Below are 15,763 nucleotides of genomic sequence, written 5' to 3' on the forward strand. Positions count from 1 at the left end.
CCTCAAGCCTCCCACTTAGTAAGCGGCAAAACCAGAATTCAAACCCAGAAACCCAGATCTGCTAGACTCTCTCTTTCTCTGTCCCTCGCATATATATATGGATATGTGTGTGTATATATATATGTATGTATATCTATGTCTATATGTACACACATATCACATATATATGTATATGTATATTTAGTATTATCGTATGTATATATGTAAATATATGCACATACTTTTTTGGGGTTTTCAATTGATGGAATCAATTTTCCTTCAGTCTTCTGACAACATAGAGATGTGCTTTCTTAGAGGTAGAGTGTTGGAAGCTAAAATGTCATCAACCCTTGTATCATAAGTTAAGTCACTAGAAGAGCCAGATATTTGAGGAATGGGATGCTGATCCTAACCGCTGTGATGGATGGGAAGGGAGGAGAGAGAATATAGTGGACTGGAGAGAGGAAAGGTTTGGAACTCAGGACTTGACTGAAGACCTCAGGGCTTTATGAAGATTCCTGGTGGCTAAAGACTTCACAGTGTGCCATTATAAAATGAAGAAGGGTGGCTGGAATAGCGGCACCATGATGAATATATGTATGTATACTTCATAGCCACTGTTTGTTGAAGAAAAATAAATACGTATACATATATATACATTTTAACACAAACTTTCTTATTGCAATCTTAGCATCAGTTGTAAGTATACGTATTACATTGTTATGCACAACTTCGCAAGAAAGGAACGTGAAGCCAATAGCTTTGCCATAAACTTCCCTGCAGTCAGACATTTGGTCCACAGTAGAACTTCTCTCTTAGTTTAATGTAACTCCCAGGAAACAAAAGGCACGTATCCTCCATGCTGCTTCCCTTCCCCCCACACAGGGCACTGCCTGCCCTGTGTCCAACTCTGTGCCACGTGCTGGTGTTACTCAGGGGGTCAGAGCTCCGGGGTGGTGTGAGTGGACATGATATATACAACTTGTGGACAGTGATTCTGACGTGGCATGTGGCGAGCAAAAAAGACAGGGATGTGCCCGGTGCCAGGGCACTCAAAGTTCGCAGGCTGTATCTGCCTGAGGGGGTGGAACAAATGTTTCCATGAATCAACGTGAATTGACTTACTGCTTAACACATCGTGTGCTGTGTGTCTCAGACTGCAGAAAATAACCACACTGGGAAGCAGAGAGCTTTCTGTCCATTCCCTACTTCACCATGCTGGCATCCTGCAGTCCTGTGACACACAAAGCATCTCATGCCTCTTGTCTCCCTCCTGGAGACGCTGGGTCTCTCCCTTCCCTGGGGTATCTCCTATGTGTTATTGAAGACCACTGTACCCCCTGCTTCCTCTAAGAAACCCTCTCTGAATCTGTTCTCTTTGAACTGGGTCAGCCTCCCATGTGCAGGCATTATCCTTCCACTTGCCTTTAGATGTCCTGGGGGACACTGTGTGAACATTCTACTCACACCTGGGCACTAAAGTGCCTACCTGGGGCCTGTTCCTGCTTCGGAATCTGATCCAGGGACATATGGAAGTATTCCAAAGAGTGTTTAGCATATGATCCTCGTTTTATAGATAAGGAAATCAAGTCTTAGAGAGATAAAATCACCCAAGGTGACCCAGCTAACAAGCTATGGCCATCGCAGCTTAAAATCCTTATCTTATCTATACCATGATCTTCATTATTTTAGGATTGATGGCAGCTGTCTGTAGCCTCTTGTGGCTTTGGGTAGAATTCTAGTTCAGACCACGGGCATAGGTGCACTGCTAGAGTGGAGTGAGAAGGTTCTGAGAAAGGTGGGCATGTGTGGAAATCTCTGTTTATGGACAGTTTCTTTTTACAGTCTAAGTAAATCTGAACTTTTTGGTTAGAACCACTTTATTCCATGTAAGTTGTGAAATTGTGTTTCAAAACTAAATACAGAAAAGTATGATTTCATTTCCCTTTTTATTTCAGAATTTCAGATTTACAAAGGATGTTTCTAGATCCCTAGTTAAAAAATCGCACACAAAACTTAATTTATCATTGTGTATGCTCAAGCTGAGGATTTCATTGCTTGGTGAATAACGAAAAATTGAGTTTCTTGGGTACTGGATGATGAATAGAATAGGCCCACTCCCTCCATTTACCCATTCACCACCACCCACCCACAGAAGATGGTATATAACGAATGTTTTCATTTATAACTAGTCTTGCATTTTTCCTATTATAAGGGAGTATCATAAAACTTTTTGCAATAAAGAATGGAAAAATGTGACAATAATCAACAACAGCAAATTCCAAATGCAGTCCTTATTCGCTCCTTGGCATACATTTGTCAAATGTGTTTATTAACATCTGCTACATAAATTTATCCCAATCAGGATTACGCTACCTTTTCTTTTTTGCTTTAATAATAATGGATGTTTGAATAAAACACATGGTAGGTATCACCAGCACGAATAAAGCATTGATGACAAGGATGCAATGTATGTGCCCACTCTGTCCAAATAACAAACCTTCCTTTACAAGAGGAATCCAAACCCCCAGGTCCCAGGCAGGTGCCTGTCTGTGACCTGTTAGGAACCAGACCGCACAGCAGGAGGTGAGGGGCAGGCGAGCCAGCGAAGATTCTTCTGTATTTACTGCCACTCCCCATCGCTTGCATTGCTGCTCGAGCTCCACCTCCTGGCAAATCAGCAGTGACGTTAGTTTCTCTTAGGAGCGCAAACTCTGTTGTGAATGGTACATATGAAGGATCTAGGTTGTGTGCTCCTTATGAGAATCCAATGCCTGATGATCGCTGCAAATACAGGTTGACATGAGCAGTGAGGTTTGACTGCACAGAGACCATAATCATATCAAAACCCTCTCAGGGAGTGACCAGGGAGTTGATGTATTTCGATTGTACAGCTATACCTGGTGGCAGGCTTTAAGCACATTTTAATCTGTACATGTCCCGCCTATTATCTTATTTACCACTTCTGTCCGCACCTCTTTTTTTAATGGTGAGTTCTATAATTATTTCACTATATATTACAATGTAGTCATAATAGAAATAAAGTGCACAATAAATGTCATGTACTTGAATCATTCTGAAACCAGTCTCCTCACCCCCCATGAAAAATTGTCTTCCACCAAACTGGTCCCTAATGCCAAAAAGGTTGGGGACTACTGCTTTACAAAATTTTTGTTTTCCACGGAACATTGGAAAGCCTCAGAATCCTTCTCAACACAGATTTCTAGAAAGATAGTACTTTGCAAATAGAGTTAGCATAAAGATTGTATTTATTTTCCTCTCAGACCTTGATTCTGAGATGAGGAGATCAAGTGGTTCCAACTGTCAGAAGCAAATTGATTAGGAGGCTAAATCATGAGAGAATGTTGTAAGCCAGACATCTGACACAGTAAAGTCTGACACAGAGATCTGTGGTATCCTTACCCTGTCATTAATGAGAGTTTTTACTTCTAAGCTGATGATCAGTTCACTTTGACTTGGTGAGTGGTCATTGCTTGTGAATGAACATTTTCTCAGAGTCTCATTAGCTTTGGTCCTAGTCTGTGTGTTTCCTGTTGAGAGCACACCTTCTTGATCTCAAGAATGTTTCTGTGAACTGGACAACAACTCAGATGGGAAACAGAAGCAGCAGTCATGAGGCTCTACGCTGATCCTTTTCTCTCTCCGTCTCTTTGTGCCTAGAATCGGATGTCGCTGACTTTGACGGCCGAAGCTCGCTTCTGTACAGGTTCAATCAGAAGCTCATGAGTACTCTGAAAGATGTGATCTCCCTGAAGTTCAAGAGCATGCAAGGAGATGGAGTCTTGTTCCACGGAGAAGGTCAGCGTGGAGACCACATCACCTTGGAGCTCCAGAAGGGGAGGCTTGCCCTGCACCTCAACTTGGGTAGGTTCAGTCTTCACCCTTCCTTTCCTGTGTTGGCTAATGGGGAACTCCTTTACCCAGTAGGTCACAGTTCCAACCTAAGTGATATGGTGGAGTAAGAGAAGTCCCATATTTTGAAATGTTTAAGATATAGACAGCACTCTTTGACCACATGAGCCTATTGAGAGGTAGGAAGTGTGGCAAGCTCATTGATATGTAGTTATTTATCTCATGACTTCTTCATTTCTGTGTTTCTCCTAGTAACTCAAACAGCAAAGAAACTTGAACAAGCTTATACGCACATATAATGTAAGGAGGCTGGCTCACAATTGTTCTGAGTTATTTTCTGGGTGGATGGGGAGGTCATATTTGTGAGAGGTAAAATTATATGGACATTCTCATGTCTTTTTAAGGGAAATTTTTTCTTAATTGCCCTGGCTGTGTGAAACGAGCCTCGGCCTTACCAAATGCCAGGGAAATGAGTGCAGAATGCCCTCCTGCCTCTCTCCTGCATAGTTAGGATGCATGCCTTCTGTTGTGGGTTGGCGTCCATCAGGGTCTGTCTTGCCACAGGCAGGTATGCAATCATTGTCACCAACTTCCTATTCTGGGGAAAGAGGGAGAGGGACTCAGCTTCCTGTATGTGATCAAAGACCCTTAAAAAAAAGGGCGAGCCAAGTGCAGAAGGCAGGGACACAGTTCTCAAGGATGCAAATTTAAAAACCTCTTATGTAGAAAAGAAGAAGAAGAAAAAGAGGAGGAGGAGGAAGAGGAAGAGAGAGACTGTGGTGGGAGGGAGGGGAACCAGCTAAGGAAAAAGCATGCGGTGGTGTTTTATAGGAAGGACTCCCTGCCTGACTCACCTGATATTTTTAATTAATTAATTATTGATATTCAGGGGAAGATAAAAGAATTATCTTTTAGTATCTCCTATAAAACAGCAAAGAGTGAAAGACATGGAAGAATGTCATTTGTGACTTCAAGTTGCATGGAAGACTGGGGACAAAACACAGCCAAATATATTTTAGCAGTCAGCAGGAAAGACATAAAATGATGATGAGTGCAGACTCACCTCCAAAGCCAATCTTTATTTTGAGGCATTTCTGAGGATCTCTTAGCCCCCATGGTGAATATGGACAAGGGCAACAGGAAGAACATCCAGATTTCAGAGTTAAACTCATAAAATTGGCACCTAGTGTATTAGATTAAACAGACACCAGAGACGTCTTTAGAAGCAGCATGTCACGCAGAAGAGAATTGTAAGACGGTTTATTGTTAAGCTAATTGTTTGTATCAACGTGCCCAAAGCAGCAATATGTCAGTGAATTCTCTGAAAGTTGGGTGTCCAGATACGGATGTGCATCAGGTTCTTATCTGGCCTTCAGATTTCAAGAAAGAGAAAGGATGAATGGATTTGCGCTCTCCAATTACAAGTGGCTCACACAGCGTTGTGAATTGTGCATGAAGCCAGTGTTACTTGTTAGTAGCAAAGCAGGCATCTTCTGCTGGGAACATTATGGGATTTCCCAGTTACTACCATTTAGATTCATAATTTGGATATGCCTTTTCTGATCCAAAGCATGCAAAATCCAATGCTGCAAGCCAGACTGACTCATAGTGTAGCATAACAGAAATAGAATAGCTGTGGTCATGCAACATATCTTTTTTTGATTGCATACATGTGCAATCAAATCATGTTATAATTTATTTATTTATTATGCTATTTATCACAGAGAATGTCCTCTGAGCCTCAGTTTTCTTACTTATAATCCAGGGCTAATAATAACTATTTTTTTTGAGAAAGCAGAATTTATTGAGGACAGAAAAGCTCCCACAGTAGGAGGGTACCCGAGGGGGTTGCCCAATAACAGCTATCTTGCAGAGCATAACAACCCAAAACATCATAATTGAATTTTGTATGGTAATGTGTAAAAATGGCCAAATATTAAAAATAGAAGCTCAATATCACTCATTTACTCAAACAATGTATGAATGCCCCACTCTGCACTATGCTGGCATTTCTGAAAAGAGATGGATGTATTAAGTTGAATCGGACCAATGCCTTGCTCGGATAAATAGATGGAAGAGTAAGTCTTTCTTCCCAGTTCCTATCTGCTCCATATTGCCAACTGTGCTGGAGATAAAGTGAAACCTCACTTAGTGAATGATTAAATGGTAAGAATAGCTTTTCAGTATCCTGCACAGTTTGGAAATGTCTTTATTTTAAAAATCTGCTTATGCAGCTCTCACTTTTCTATCAGTTTACCATAGTTGAGTTTTTTCTGTATTTAAGCAGTCACCCAGGACACTTGTTAAATAGCACAGATTTCCAGGTTCCTCCTGTAGAGGAACATAGCCACAAATACTTTAGCACTTCCTGCTTCAGTTACAGTCAGCAGATCTCTGGAAGCACCAAGTAAAGGGGAGTGATAAGAGCTTTGATTTGCCCATAATGGAAGATCTGTGATGCAGTGTCCACAAGCGCAAGGACAGTACCTTGTTCATTGCTGTATCTCCAGTATCTAGGAGAGCATGAGCCTAAATTACTTGGGGCAAATTGAATATACTGGAAAAGAAGTTTTCACCTTGAATCTCAGAGCCTGAGACAGATATTATTCCCATCAGGCTTGCTCATCCCCAAACCTGCACTCTTGACTTCTCCACGAGCCCCTATTCTCTCCCACAAAAGGGTAGATTTACAGACTACCCATGATGCGTTAGTATCCTGTCCAGTCTTCAAAGATGCCCTGTGATGTAAGTAAATATTAGGCCTCATTTACAGACATAAAAAATTAGGTTCAAAGATGATAAATAACGTATCCAATTTACACAGATAGTGATTAGTATAGCCACTACTAGCATCTCCTTTTATCTATCCAGTGTTTGTATAATTATTTTTAGATTACAAAATATATCACTTTTAGAAAACTGGGAAAAAAAAGAAAAGCAAAATATGAAATAAAAGGAAAAATCAAAATCCTACAACCCAGTCCTCTCTCTCTCTCTTATTAACATTTTAGTATATTTTAATTTTTTATTTATGTAAACATTTAAAATATTATTTAAAACCCATATTCTCTCCTTTTTGCCATATAGTCACCAAAGTGAGAAGAATTCATGTCATTCACAATCATGTTTATTTTTTTAAAGTCAGGAGAGAGAGAGAAAGAGGGAGAAAGAGAGAGAGAGAATGAGAGAGAGAGACAAGTAAAGTTAACGGATTAAAGAATAGTGTTGGTCCAATGATGGGGAGAGTTTTAGATTTTCCTTCTCCAGCTGACATGGACACTCTAGGAGTGTTTGTTTAGTGCCAATTATCCATCTGCTTTGCGTGTTCATTTCCTAATCAGTGACTTTACAATTCAGAGATTCAGGCTAAGAATAGAGAAGTTCAGCACCACGGCCAGCTGCTGAGGATGGCGTATGGAGGCACACATCGAGTTCTGCTGTTCTTTTCAAGTGACACTCTTTGATCACTCTGATTTACATTGCTCACTTACTCTTGCCTGACTTGGGCAGAGTCAGGTCTATGGTGTTTCCTCTTGGCCTACTTTTTAAGGGCAGAACATTAATTTTGTCCAGAACTACTAAAGATATGTATTGTTTTAGTTCATAAGGGGTTTGGATATGTTCCCTTTCCCACTTTTTACACATCTCATTCAAATTGCCCATGGCGATCTGCCCTATGTAGAATTACAGCAGCCCAAACCCATTCATGCAGGTAGAGAATCAAAAAGCGGAGCTATTACGTGACTAGGGAACTGCTATAAGAGCTAAACACGACATCAATAGTACATGCAGTTTACTCATCCTTACAAAAGTCCAGTGCCTTTGAACCGAGGCAGAATGTTTGTGCAATCTCCAATATGTACAGCTGTAGACTCCAGGAATAGAACAAACATGCACAGAGCATTTGGGGACCGAGTACAGGGTTGACACACATCAAAGCATGCTATTGCATGAGCAATTCATTGAGACATTGGAGACAATTCTTCATATTCTCCACAGAGTCAAATGAACATTTACTTTAGCTTTTGTTTAAATTCAGGCATTTTAATAAGCCAACTCACATATTTTTAGATTGCTTATCATATTTCTGTAGTTGTACTAAATACTATGAAAGATTTTTTAAGTTGCCATTTTTTGAGAGCCGACACTTAGAAATTAAACATTTTTAATATATATATGTTATTTAAATCACATAGCAGTCCTGCAAACTGTATTCAAATCCTTTTATGGATGAAGAAACCGATAGTCAGTGATACCCTATCAGTTGCTCAAAGTCACAATGCTACATAGCTGTTGATCTGGGATTAGAACCTTCTCCAATCTTACCCCAAGGTCCTGATATTATTCACTACAGTGTTATAATTTTTCATAAAACACTTGTATGTTAAATATCAGGCAGTCAATATTCGTGTGTTGTGTTGTGAGAATGACTGACAGGACCAGGGTGGAACAGAAGAGTACAAGATTAGCCTTGAGTTTTCTGGAGATTTTATTTTAAAGAGGAGAGGAAAACTGGCATTTTAGATAAAGTGTCAATAGGATAAAATGCAACACATTTTTAATGAATTCTGCCATTGATGCAATAAGAATAGATAGAACAAGTACATTAAATTCGGTACTGAACTTAGAACTAGAGGTTTAAAATTTGGATTTATCAGTCTCTATTTTCAAGAAGATTTGATAAAATAGTGAACTAGTAATAGTAAAATAGTTATTTTTACTTACCTTCTACTTTTATGATTTTATGATATTGGTACTTAAAATAAAATAAAATAAATATTCATCATTAAAACCATTTAACATAAATATATCAAGATAGCATTATCTAAGATAGCAAAGTCACAGAAGATGGATACAAGTTAAGAACCAGAGTTGAGCAACAACTCCTAAATCTGGCGTGTTCTCAGTCAATAAAATTTAGAAACTTCCTAACAACTAAAGATGTGTTTCATTGCTTTAGATATATATATATAGAGAGATTTGCTCTGGTTTGAGAGTCAAGTCCACTGGGATCACATTGCTTCCTGTCAAGTTTTTTATTTTCTGTAGGGATCTCACTTGGGTACTTAGGAGACGATCAAATTGCCAAGCAAAAGGTGGAAGGGGGTACCTTTATGATACTGGCCATCCTAGGGAGATGAAACCGGCCTTCTTATTCTGTATCAAAACCTCCCCCCTCAGTGTTTGTCCCATTTTCCTTTTCCATGGCTCTTTGCTGTCCAACTTATTAATTTCTTTCTTTTTTTAAGTGAGAAAGCAGGATTTATTGAGAGGACAGAGAAGGTCCCACAGTGGGAGGAGACCTGAAGGGTTGCCCGAACTTATTAATTTCTTTTCTAGGATCCTCCATTCCTCCTAGCTACATAGCTTACATGTGTGCATGGTGTGATGTAGACAGTAAGAACATAACGAAAGAGGGAGAATGAGAGTATCATCTTTCACCAGTAAGAACAATGGAGATAGTTTTGGCTTTGGAGTCAGACTGAGCTGGATTATAACCCTAATTTTTTGAGTCTTGTGTCATTTCACATGACTTCTTGGGGACTGATCTTTTTGCAAGGTTGTACTCGGGAATAATAGGAACAACATATGTAAAGTGTTTGCCTGTGTGAGAAGTTTAAGAGATACAAGTGAATATCAATAATGATAATCTGACAAATTAAAGGTGGATGGGAATGTCGATTGAGGCAGGCATCAGGAAATCCACATGAGCGCCCAACTATTTCGTCAGTAATAAATCAAGCCCCTTTCCAAGAATGACTTTTTTTTCCCCCGTGAAACACTCTCTTAAGAGAATTCCTGTTCCCTTTTTGTCAGGCTATCTGAACTTCACATACTGTGAAAGTTAAAGTGACATCCATTTTTGAGCTATTAAGAACAAACAAGAGGATTTAATCAAACAAAGCATTTGGGTGAAAACACTGTGATATGCATGCCCTTTAGAATGGGTGTGCTTATCCACAGCATGATGGCGGTGGAGGAAGAGAATAAAAAGATGAAGCTAGAGATATTTTGCAAATATTTCAAGCTTTCTATAAAAATTGTCATGCTCCCTAGGGCCTTGTTGGTACTTACATTGCTTCCATCTCAACTATAACTTAATCCACATGAAATAATATTTTATTTAATTAGAAATAATTATTTTCCTGATCGGTTCTGGTCTAAAAGCTAGCTTCTGCATCATCGTATTGTTTTTGTCCCTCACAATTGCCCATGAGCATTTTCATCTTGCCTTAACAAATTGGAACCTCGTTTAAATAGTAATTGAACCTCAAATGCCACTGAGATAAAACTTGAGCTAGCTATTCCAAGGTTTGAAAAATGGATAATTTCTTGAGAATAAGGTGGGGTTTTTTTGTAACTTCTAATAATGAAGATTTCTAGCTAAGATGGAATATTTCCTAAGTTACCATCCTTTTTTCTCCATAAACATAATTTTAAACATCCTACTTGCTGAATAGCAGAAATTTTGTTTTCCCAAACAAAGTTTCACTCAATTTGTTTTTTTTTTTCTTTCCTTTTTTTTTTTTTTTTTTTGAGTTGGAGTCTCACTCTGTCGCCCAGACTGGAGTGCAGTGGCCGCTCCTGGCCACCTCAGCCTAGACCTGCTGGGCTCCAGTGATCCTTCCGCCTCAGCCTTCCGAGTAGCCGGAATTACAGGCATGCGCTACCACGCCCGGCTGATTTTTGGATATATTGTAGAGATGAGGTCTTGCTACCCAGGCGGGTCTCGAACCCACGGGCTCAAGCAATCCACTCACCTCAGTCTCCCAAAGGCGCGGGATTACAGGTTGAGCCACCGAGTCCGGTTCAATTTGTTTTTATATAAGATACTCAGAGTTAATATAGAATAACTAATTGGAGGTGAGTTTTAGTCATGTCTACCCCTTTTTGGTTAATTAAAAAGTAACTTGTAATTCAGGAGTGATTCAGTAATTTACATATCACTGATATATGGTTTTCAATGAACATGCTGTACAGGGTGAGAATTATGTTTTTAGTGAAGTTTATTTGTTTTTCTCATTATTAAAAATAGGTATGCTGATGTTAAGATGCAGGAAAAAAATTAAGATTGCAATACATGTATTCTTGAGTTGTACCTGCATAGTGCTTATTTGTGCCTTTTCCAGAGTTGTGTTTAGTCTATATTATACTTTTATATTCTGCTTTTACATATTTTAATTCAGTAAAATATATTATTGAATATTCTATTTATCAAATGTTACTTTTTAATTTTATCAAAAAGGGCAGTCACTACTTAAGTAGTACATTTTGAAATGATGTAAATATTTTATAAATACCATTTTGGTGGTTATATAACATTCCATCTGGTGATTCCACCTAAATTTTTTCTTACCTTTTTCCAAATTATTGGACATTACCTCTAATTTTTAAATCATTTGCCATTAAAATACACACACACACACATACACACACACACACACATACACGCTTCAGTTTGCATTCTTGGAATGGATTTCCAGAGAGTGGTTTACTAGGTAAAAGGTTATGAACATTAAAGTTCCCAAATACTTATTTACATGTGTTTTTCCAAAAGATTGGTGGGATTCAATTTTGCATTATCTTTGGTCAATAAAAATATTGGCTAAGTAAATGAATAATGTAAACAAGGAGCAATGTTAATTCACTTTTGAGGAAAGGTCAACAAATTGCTTTAAGCATTCATAAAAATTTCATGAGCTATTTTGCATAAAATAATAAGCGTGTTAATTAACTTTATGGTTTCATTAGAGGCGGTGAGGAGTAGTCACTATTTAGTTAAGATGTACATTTTTATTCCCATAAAGTCTTAAAATTATGAAGAGTAGAATTGTTGGATGGAATGAGTAGCCAACTTTCTGAGCCAAGGTTAGTATCCCACGAAGGAAGGGCTGATTTTAAACTTCAAGCAGGGTAAAGACAGGGTTACCAGCCTGGCCCATTGAGATGGTGGTGATGGCAGCAGTAGATGCAAGGAATGCGCAGTGGGCAACAACCAGCTTAATCGCTACTGGAAGCTTTAGGATTTAAAGATCCCATTCATATACTGAAAGAACCTTGATCTAATCATTGTAACAAACCACCTCATCTGATTTACTAGTATTTCTCCTTACATTTGAGAGTTTTACACCCTATTTCCTGAAATGAAATTACTCCAGGATTTTAAAATAGCGAATTTGAGATAATTTGGTAACATCTCAAAACATAAAATAAAGGTAGAATTGTGCCTCGTATCATACCCCAGAATAAACTCCAAATGAAAGGAAGTAGAAAAACCTTGAGAGAACTCTTCAATGATCTCAGCGTGTAGAGAACCTTTTAAACTATAATACAAAGCCAGAAGTCATGAAAGAAAAAAAATCATAGATTTTTTTAATGTAAAAATATCTGAATGATAAATTTAAAAATCAAACAAAATCAGAAAAACAGCATCAAAAAAAAAGAATGGCAAAAACAATATTGCTAACATCCATGCTATAAACATCAGGCTAATTATGAATTGGTGAGAAATAAAAAGAACAGACAAAAGATAAGAGGAGACAGTTCACAGGAAAAAAAAATAATGAAAATATTCTCAACCTCATTCATATTTAAGTAAATGCATATTAAAATTATTCAGAAATACTTTTTTTAAACCTATTAGGGAAAATTGTAAAACTAGATCATATTTTGTTAGCAAGTTTGTGGTAAAAGTTCCAGGAATTGTTAGCAAGAGTTTAGATGGGTACAGCCTTTACAGAGGACAATGCGTTAGTGTTTGTCAAAACTACAAATATGAAAACCTTTAACCACCAATTCATCATGTAAGACTATATGCTGTGGACCTGCTGAAGCCCAAACAACATAACATACACATATAAAGTGTTCAGGAGTTTTAAATATCGGAAGTAGACAGAAAAATCTAAATTTCTATCAGTAGGAAACTGACTAAGTCAATGATAGATTTAATAGATAGATATAGAATACTATCCAACTGTAAAAAGATAGGACAGCTTTTTGTATTTTCATAAAGAAATATTTCTAGGGTAGATTAAATGAAACCAGAAAGTGACAGATAAACGTGCACTGTATTTCACAAGAGGGTAAAACCTAAATGAGGAGGGAAAAAACTACCTTTACTGGCTTGCATGTGACTTAAATTTTTCTTTAGGCACAAGCAAGACATTAATAAAGTGATTAATTACCTGTGAGGGTATGGAAGGGGAGCAGAGGGAAGGCAGGAGGAAAGGAGGATTTATTACTAAAAAGTCAAAGAAGAGAGAAAATCACGTTGACCGATTCATAATTAAATTCACCACTTGAGGCAAGAATCCTAAATAATTATTAAAATATTGTGTTTTAATCATAATATATACTGTGTTTTTATCATAATAAATATTTATTGGCTCTATTAAAGAAATCAGTAGATCGCCAAGCCTCACAAAAACAGCACATAAGCCGGGCTCTTTGGCTCAGCCTGTCATCCCGCGCCTTTGGGAGGCTGAGGTGAGTGGATTGCCTGAGCCCGCGGGTTCGAGACCCACTTGGGCAACGAGACCTCATCTCTACAATAAATCAAAAAATCAGCTGGGCGTGGTAGCGCATGCCTGTAATTCCGGCTACTTGGAAGGCTGAGGCGAAAGGATCGCCGGAGCCCAGCAGGTGATTCTTTGTCCAGTATTTTATTTGATTTTGTCACACCATGACTTTTCATTTTTGAAATCTTTAATCTTTTGAACCTATTATTAATGAATAATAGTTAAATGAGTATTATTTTAAGAAAAAAAATGTGGGCAACCTCTTTCAGGTCCTCTCCCACTGTGGGAGTTTTGCTGTCTTCTTAATAAATCCTACTTAAAAAAAAAAAAAGAAAAAGAAAAGAAAAAAATGTGAGCTGATTGTCAATTTCAAATTGTAAACCCCAATGTTAACTCTATCTGCCTTATTATCTGAAACTGACAGTTTGTGAAGCACACTCAATGTTAGCTTCCTATTATTATTAGCCAAGATTAACTCTCGATCAAGTTTTATTGTACACATCAAAGTTGTGTGTGCGGGGTGGTGGCAATGGTGTTCTCTGTTCTGTCCATTTCAGCTAAAGGCCACCTCGTGTTAATGCTTTCTCACTGCTTAGATCCCATCTTTCTGTGCCCAGTATGCCAGAGCTCTTTTGTGCCCCTCTGGATGACTCAACTGGCAGTGAACCAGTAGACCTTATTGCCAGTCTTGACTTCTAACCAAATTCCATACAGCTGCCAAAACAGCCTCTTCTAAATGTAATCTAAATGAGTATCTTCTGATCTACTCATCCACCAATAGCTCCCATTTCTTAAAGATAATATACAAACTAGCACACAACATCTCCTGGCCCTCTGTCTCTGGAAACTCCTCAGCCACGCTCGCCTGCACCTTGGAGCCTGGACACTTGCTTCTCGCTGTGTAACCATGTTTCTGGTTCCCATCAAATCTCAGCTTCCCCCCCTCTGTAAGGAAGCCTCCACAGCTAGGGAACTGCATTCCGATGACTCCCTGCACTAACTACTGCGTACCACGTGTTTATTTGTTGAGTGTTTCCACGCGAAGACCTTCAGAGAAGACAGTGCACATTTAAACGCAGTATACCTTTAATCTCCTTTATGTGTCACCTGTCACTGTGACCGGCACAGGTAAATGACAATACCTTGCTATGGGAAGACGGAAGGAAGAGAGGGAAGGAGGGAGAGAGAAAGGGAGCGTGAAAGGGGGAGGCAAGGAAGGCTGCATATCTATTAATTCCTTAGTACAATCCAACCAATGGCGAGAACTCCAAGGTTGTACAACAAGTGATGAATAAAGCCATGAAATGAAGTCGGCAATTAACTCTTCAGCTCTCCTTTTCAAATTGTAATAAGTTTGATGCCCTGTCCCCCATCCCTACAGGAAGCAATGGAGAGTTAATCCTTGAAGGAAGTAGTGACTTGGGGGAGGGAATTAGCAGTCTGTGGGGGAAGCAGCAACTCGGGCTCTGAAGGATACCGTCCAACAGGCTGCTAAGGCCGTGCTAGGAAACCGCATCCTTGGAGAGAGGCGTGAAACGTATCCCCGTCAGCTACTGAGGAAGTTCATCCATAAAATGTTACAAAAATTGAAAATTCATATGTAAGTCACCACTAGTTTATTTCATTGCTCGTTTTGCTACGTAAAGTTAAGGAAAATGCTGCAAGGGGAGAAAAATCTGTGATCTTTTTTTAAAAAAAATTTCTGGTAGAAGGGTCTAGCCAGGGACTTTCATTAAATTGGAAGGGGGCAGGGCAGAGGGGTAGCCAGGGGGAAAAACATACCCTTCCAACAGAATCTCTCACATCCTCACGTCCTCTCAAGGGAGTCTTTCAAACTCAACTTGGGCTGAATGCTCAACACCCTGACGCGTGCCATGATGAGTAGCAGGGATCAGAGTTTCCCTGGATTCGAAGAAGACCTGGATTCAAAACCAGGCTGCAAATGAGGCACATATGCTTAGCCTCCTGGAGTCTCAGTTTCCTTTTTTTGTAAAATGTAGTTAATAGACCGGGCTCGGTGGCTCAGCCTGTCATCACAGCACTTTGGGAGGCCGAGGCGAGTGGATTGCCTGAGGCCGTGGGTTTGAGACCCACTCGGGCAACTTGGCAAGACCTAGTCTCTACAATAAACCCAAAAATTAGCCGGGCATGGTAGCGTGCATCTGTAGTTCTGTCTACTTAGAAGGCTGCGGCGGAAGGATCGCTGGAGCCCAGCAGGTCGAGGCTGCGGTGGCCGGGAGCGTGCCACTGCCTTCCAGTCTGGGCGACAGAGTGAGACTCTAACTTAAAAAAAAAATGTAGTTAATAATTTTCCCTTAGAGGATTAAGGGAGGAGGTTATAATATTCCTATTCAAGTGTCATATGTACAGTAAGTACTGGCCTATGGCAGCTA

General features: G+C 39.2%; 1 protein-coding gene across 1 annotated transcript in view; it reads left to right on the forward strand.

Moving 5' to 3' along the window:
* The window catches only part of CNTNAP5 (contactin associated protein like 5), a 697,937-nt gene that overhangs the window by 218,374 nt on the left and 463,800 nt on the right, over window positions 1–15,763 (forward strand). Inside the window, exon 7 of the mRNA XM_021716185.1 lies at window positions 3,661–3,864. Within this exon, the coding sequence (XP_021571860.1) occupies window positions 3,661–3,864 (204 nt within the window). The remainder of the gene's footprint in view (window positions 1–3,660; window positions 3,865–15,763) is intronic.

Source organism: Carlito syrichta, unplaced genomic scaffold, assembly GCF_000164805.1.
Source record: "Carlito syrichta isolate Samal-C Ts95f unplaced genomic scaffold, Tarsius_syrichta-2.0.1 Scaffold308256, whole genome shotgun sequence".
NCBI lineage: Eukaryota > Metazoa > Chordata > Mammalia > Primates > Tarsiidae > Carlito > Carlito syrichta.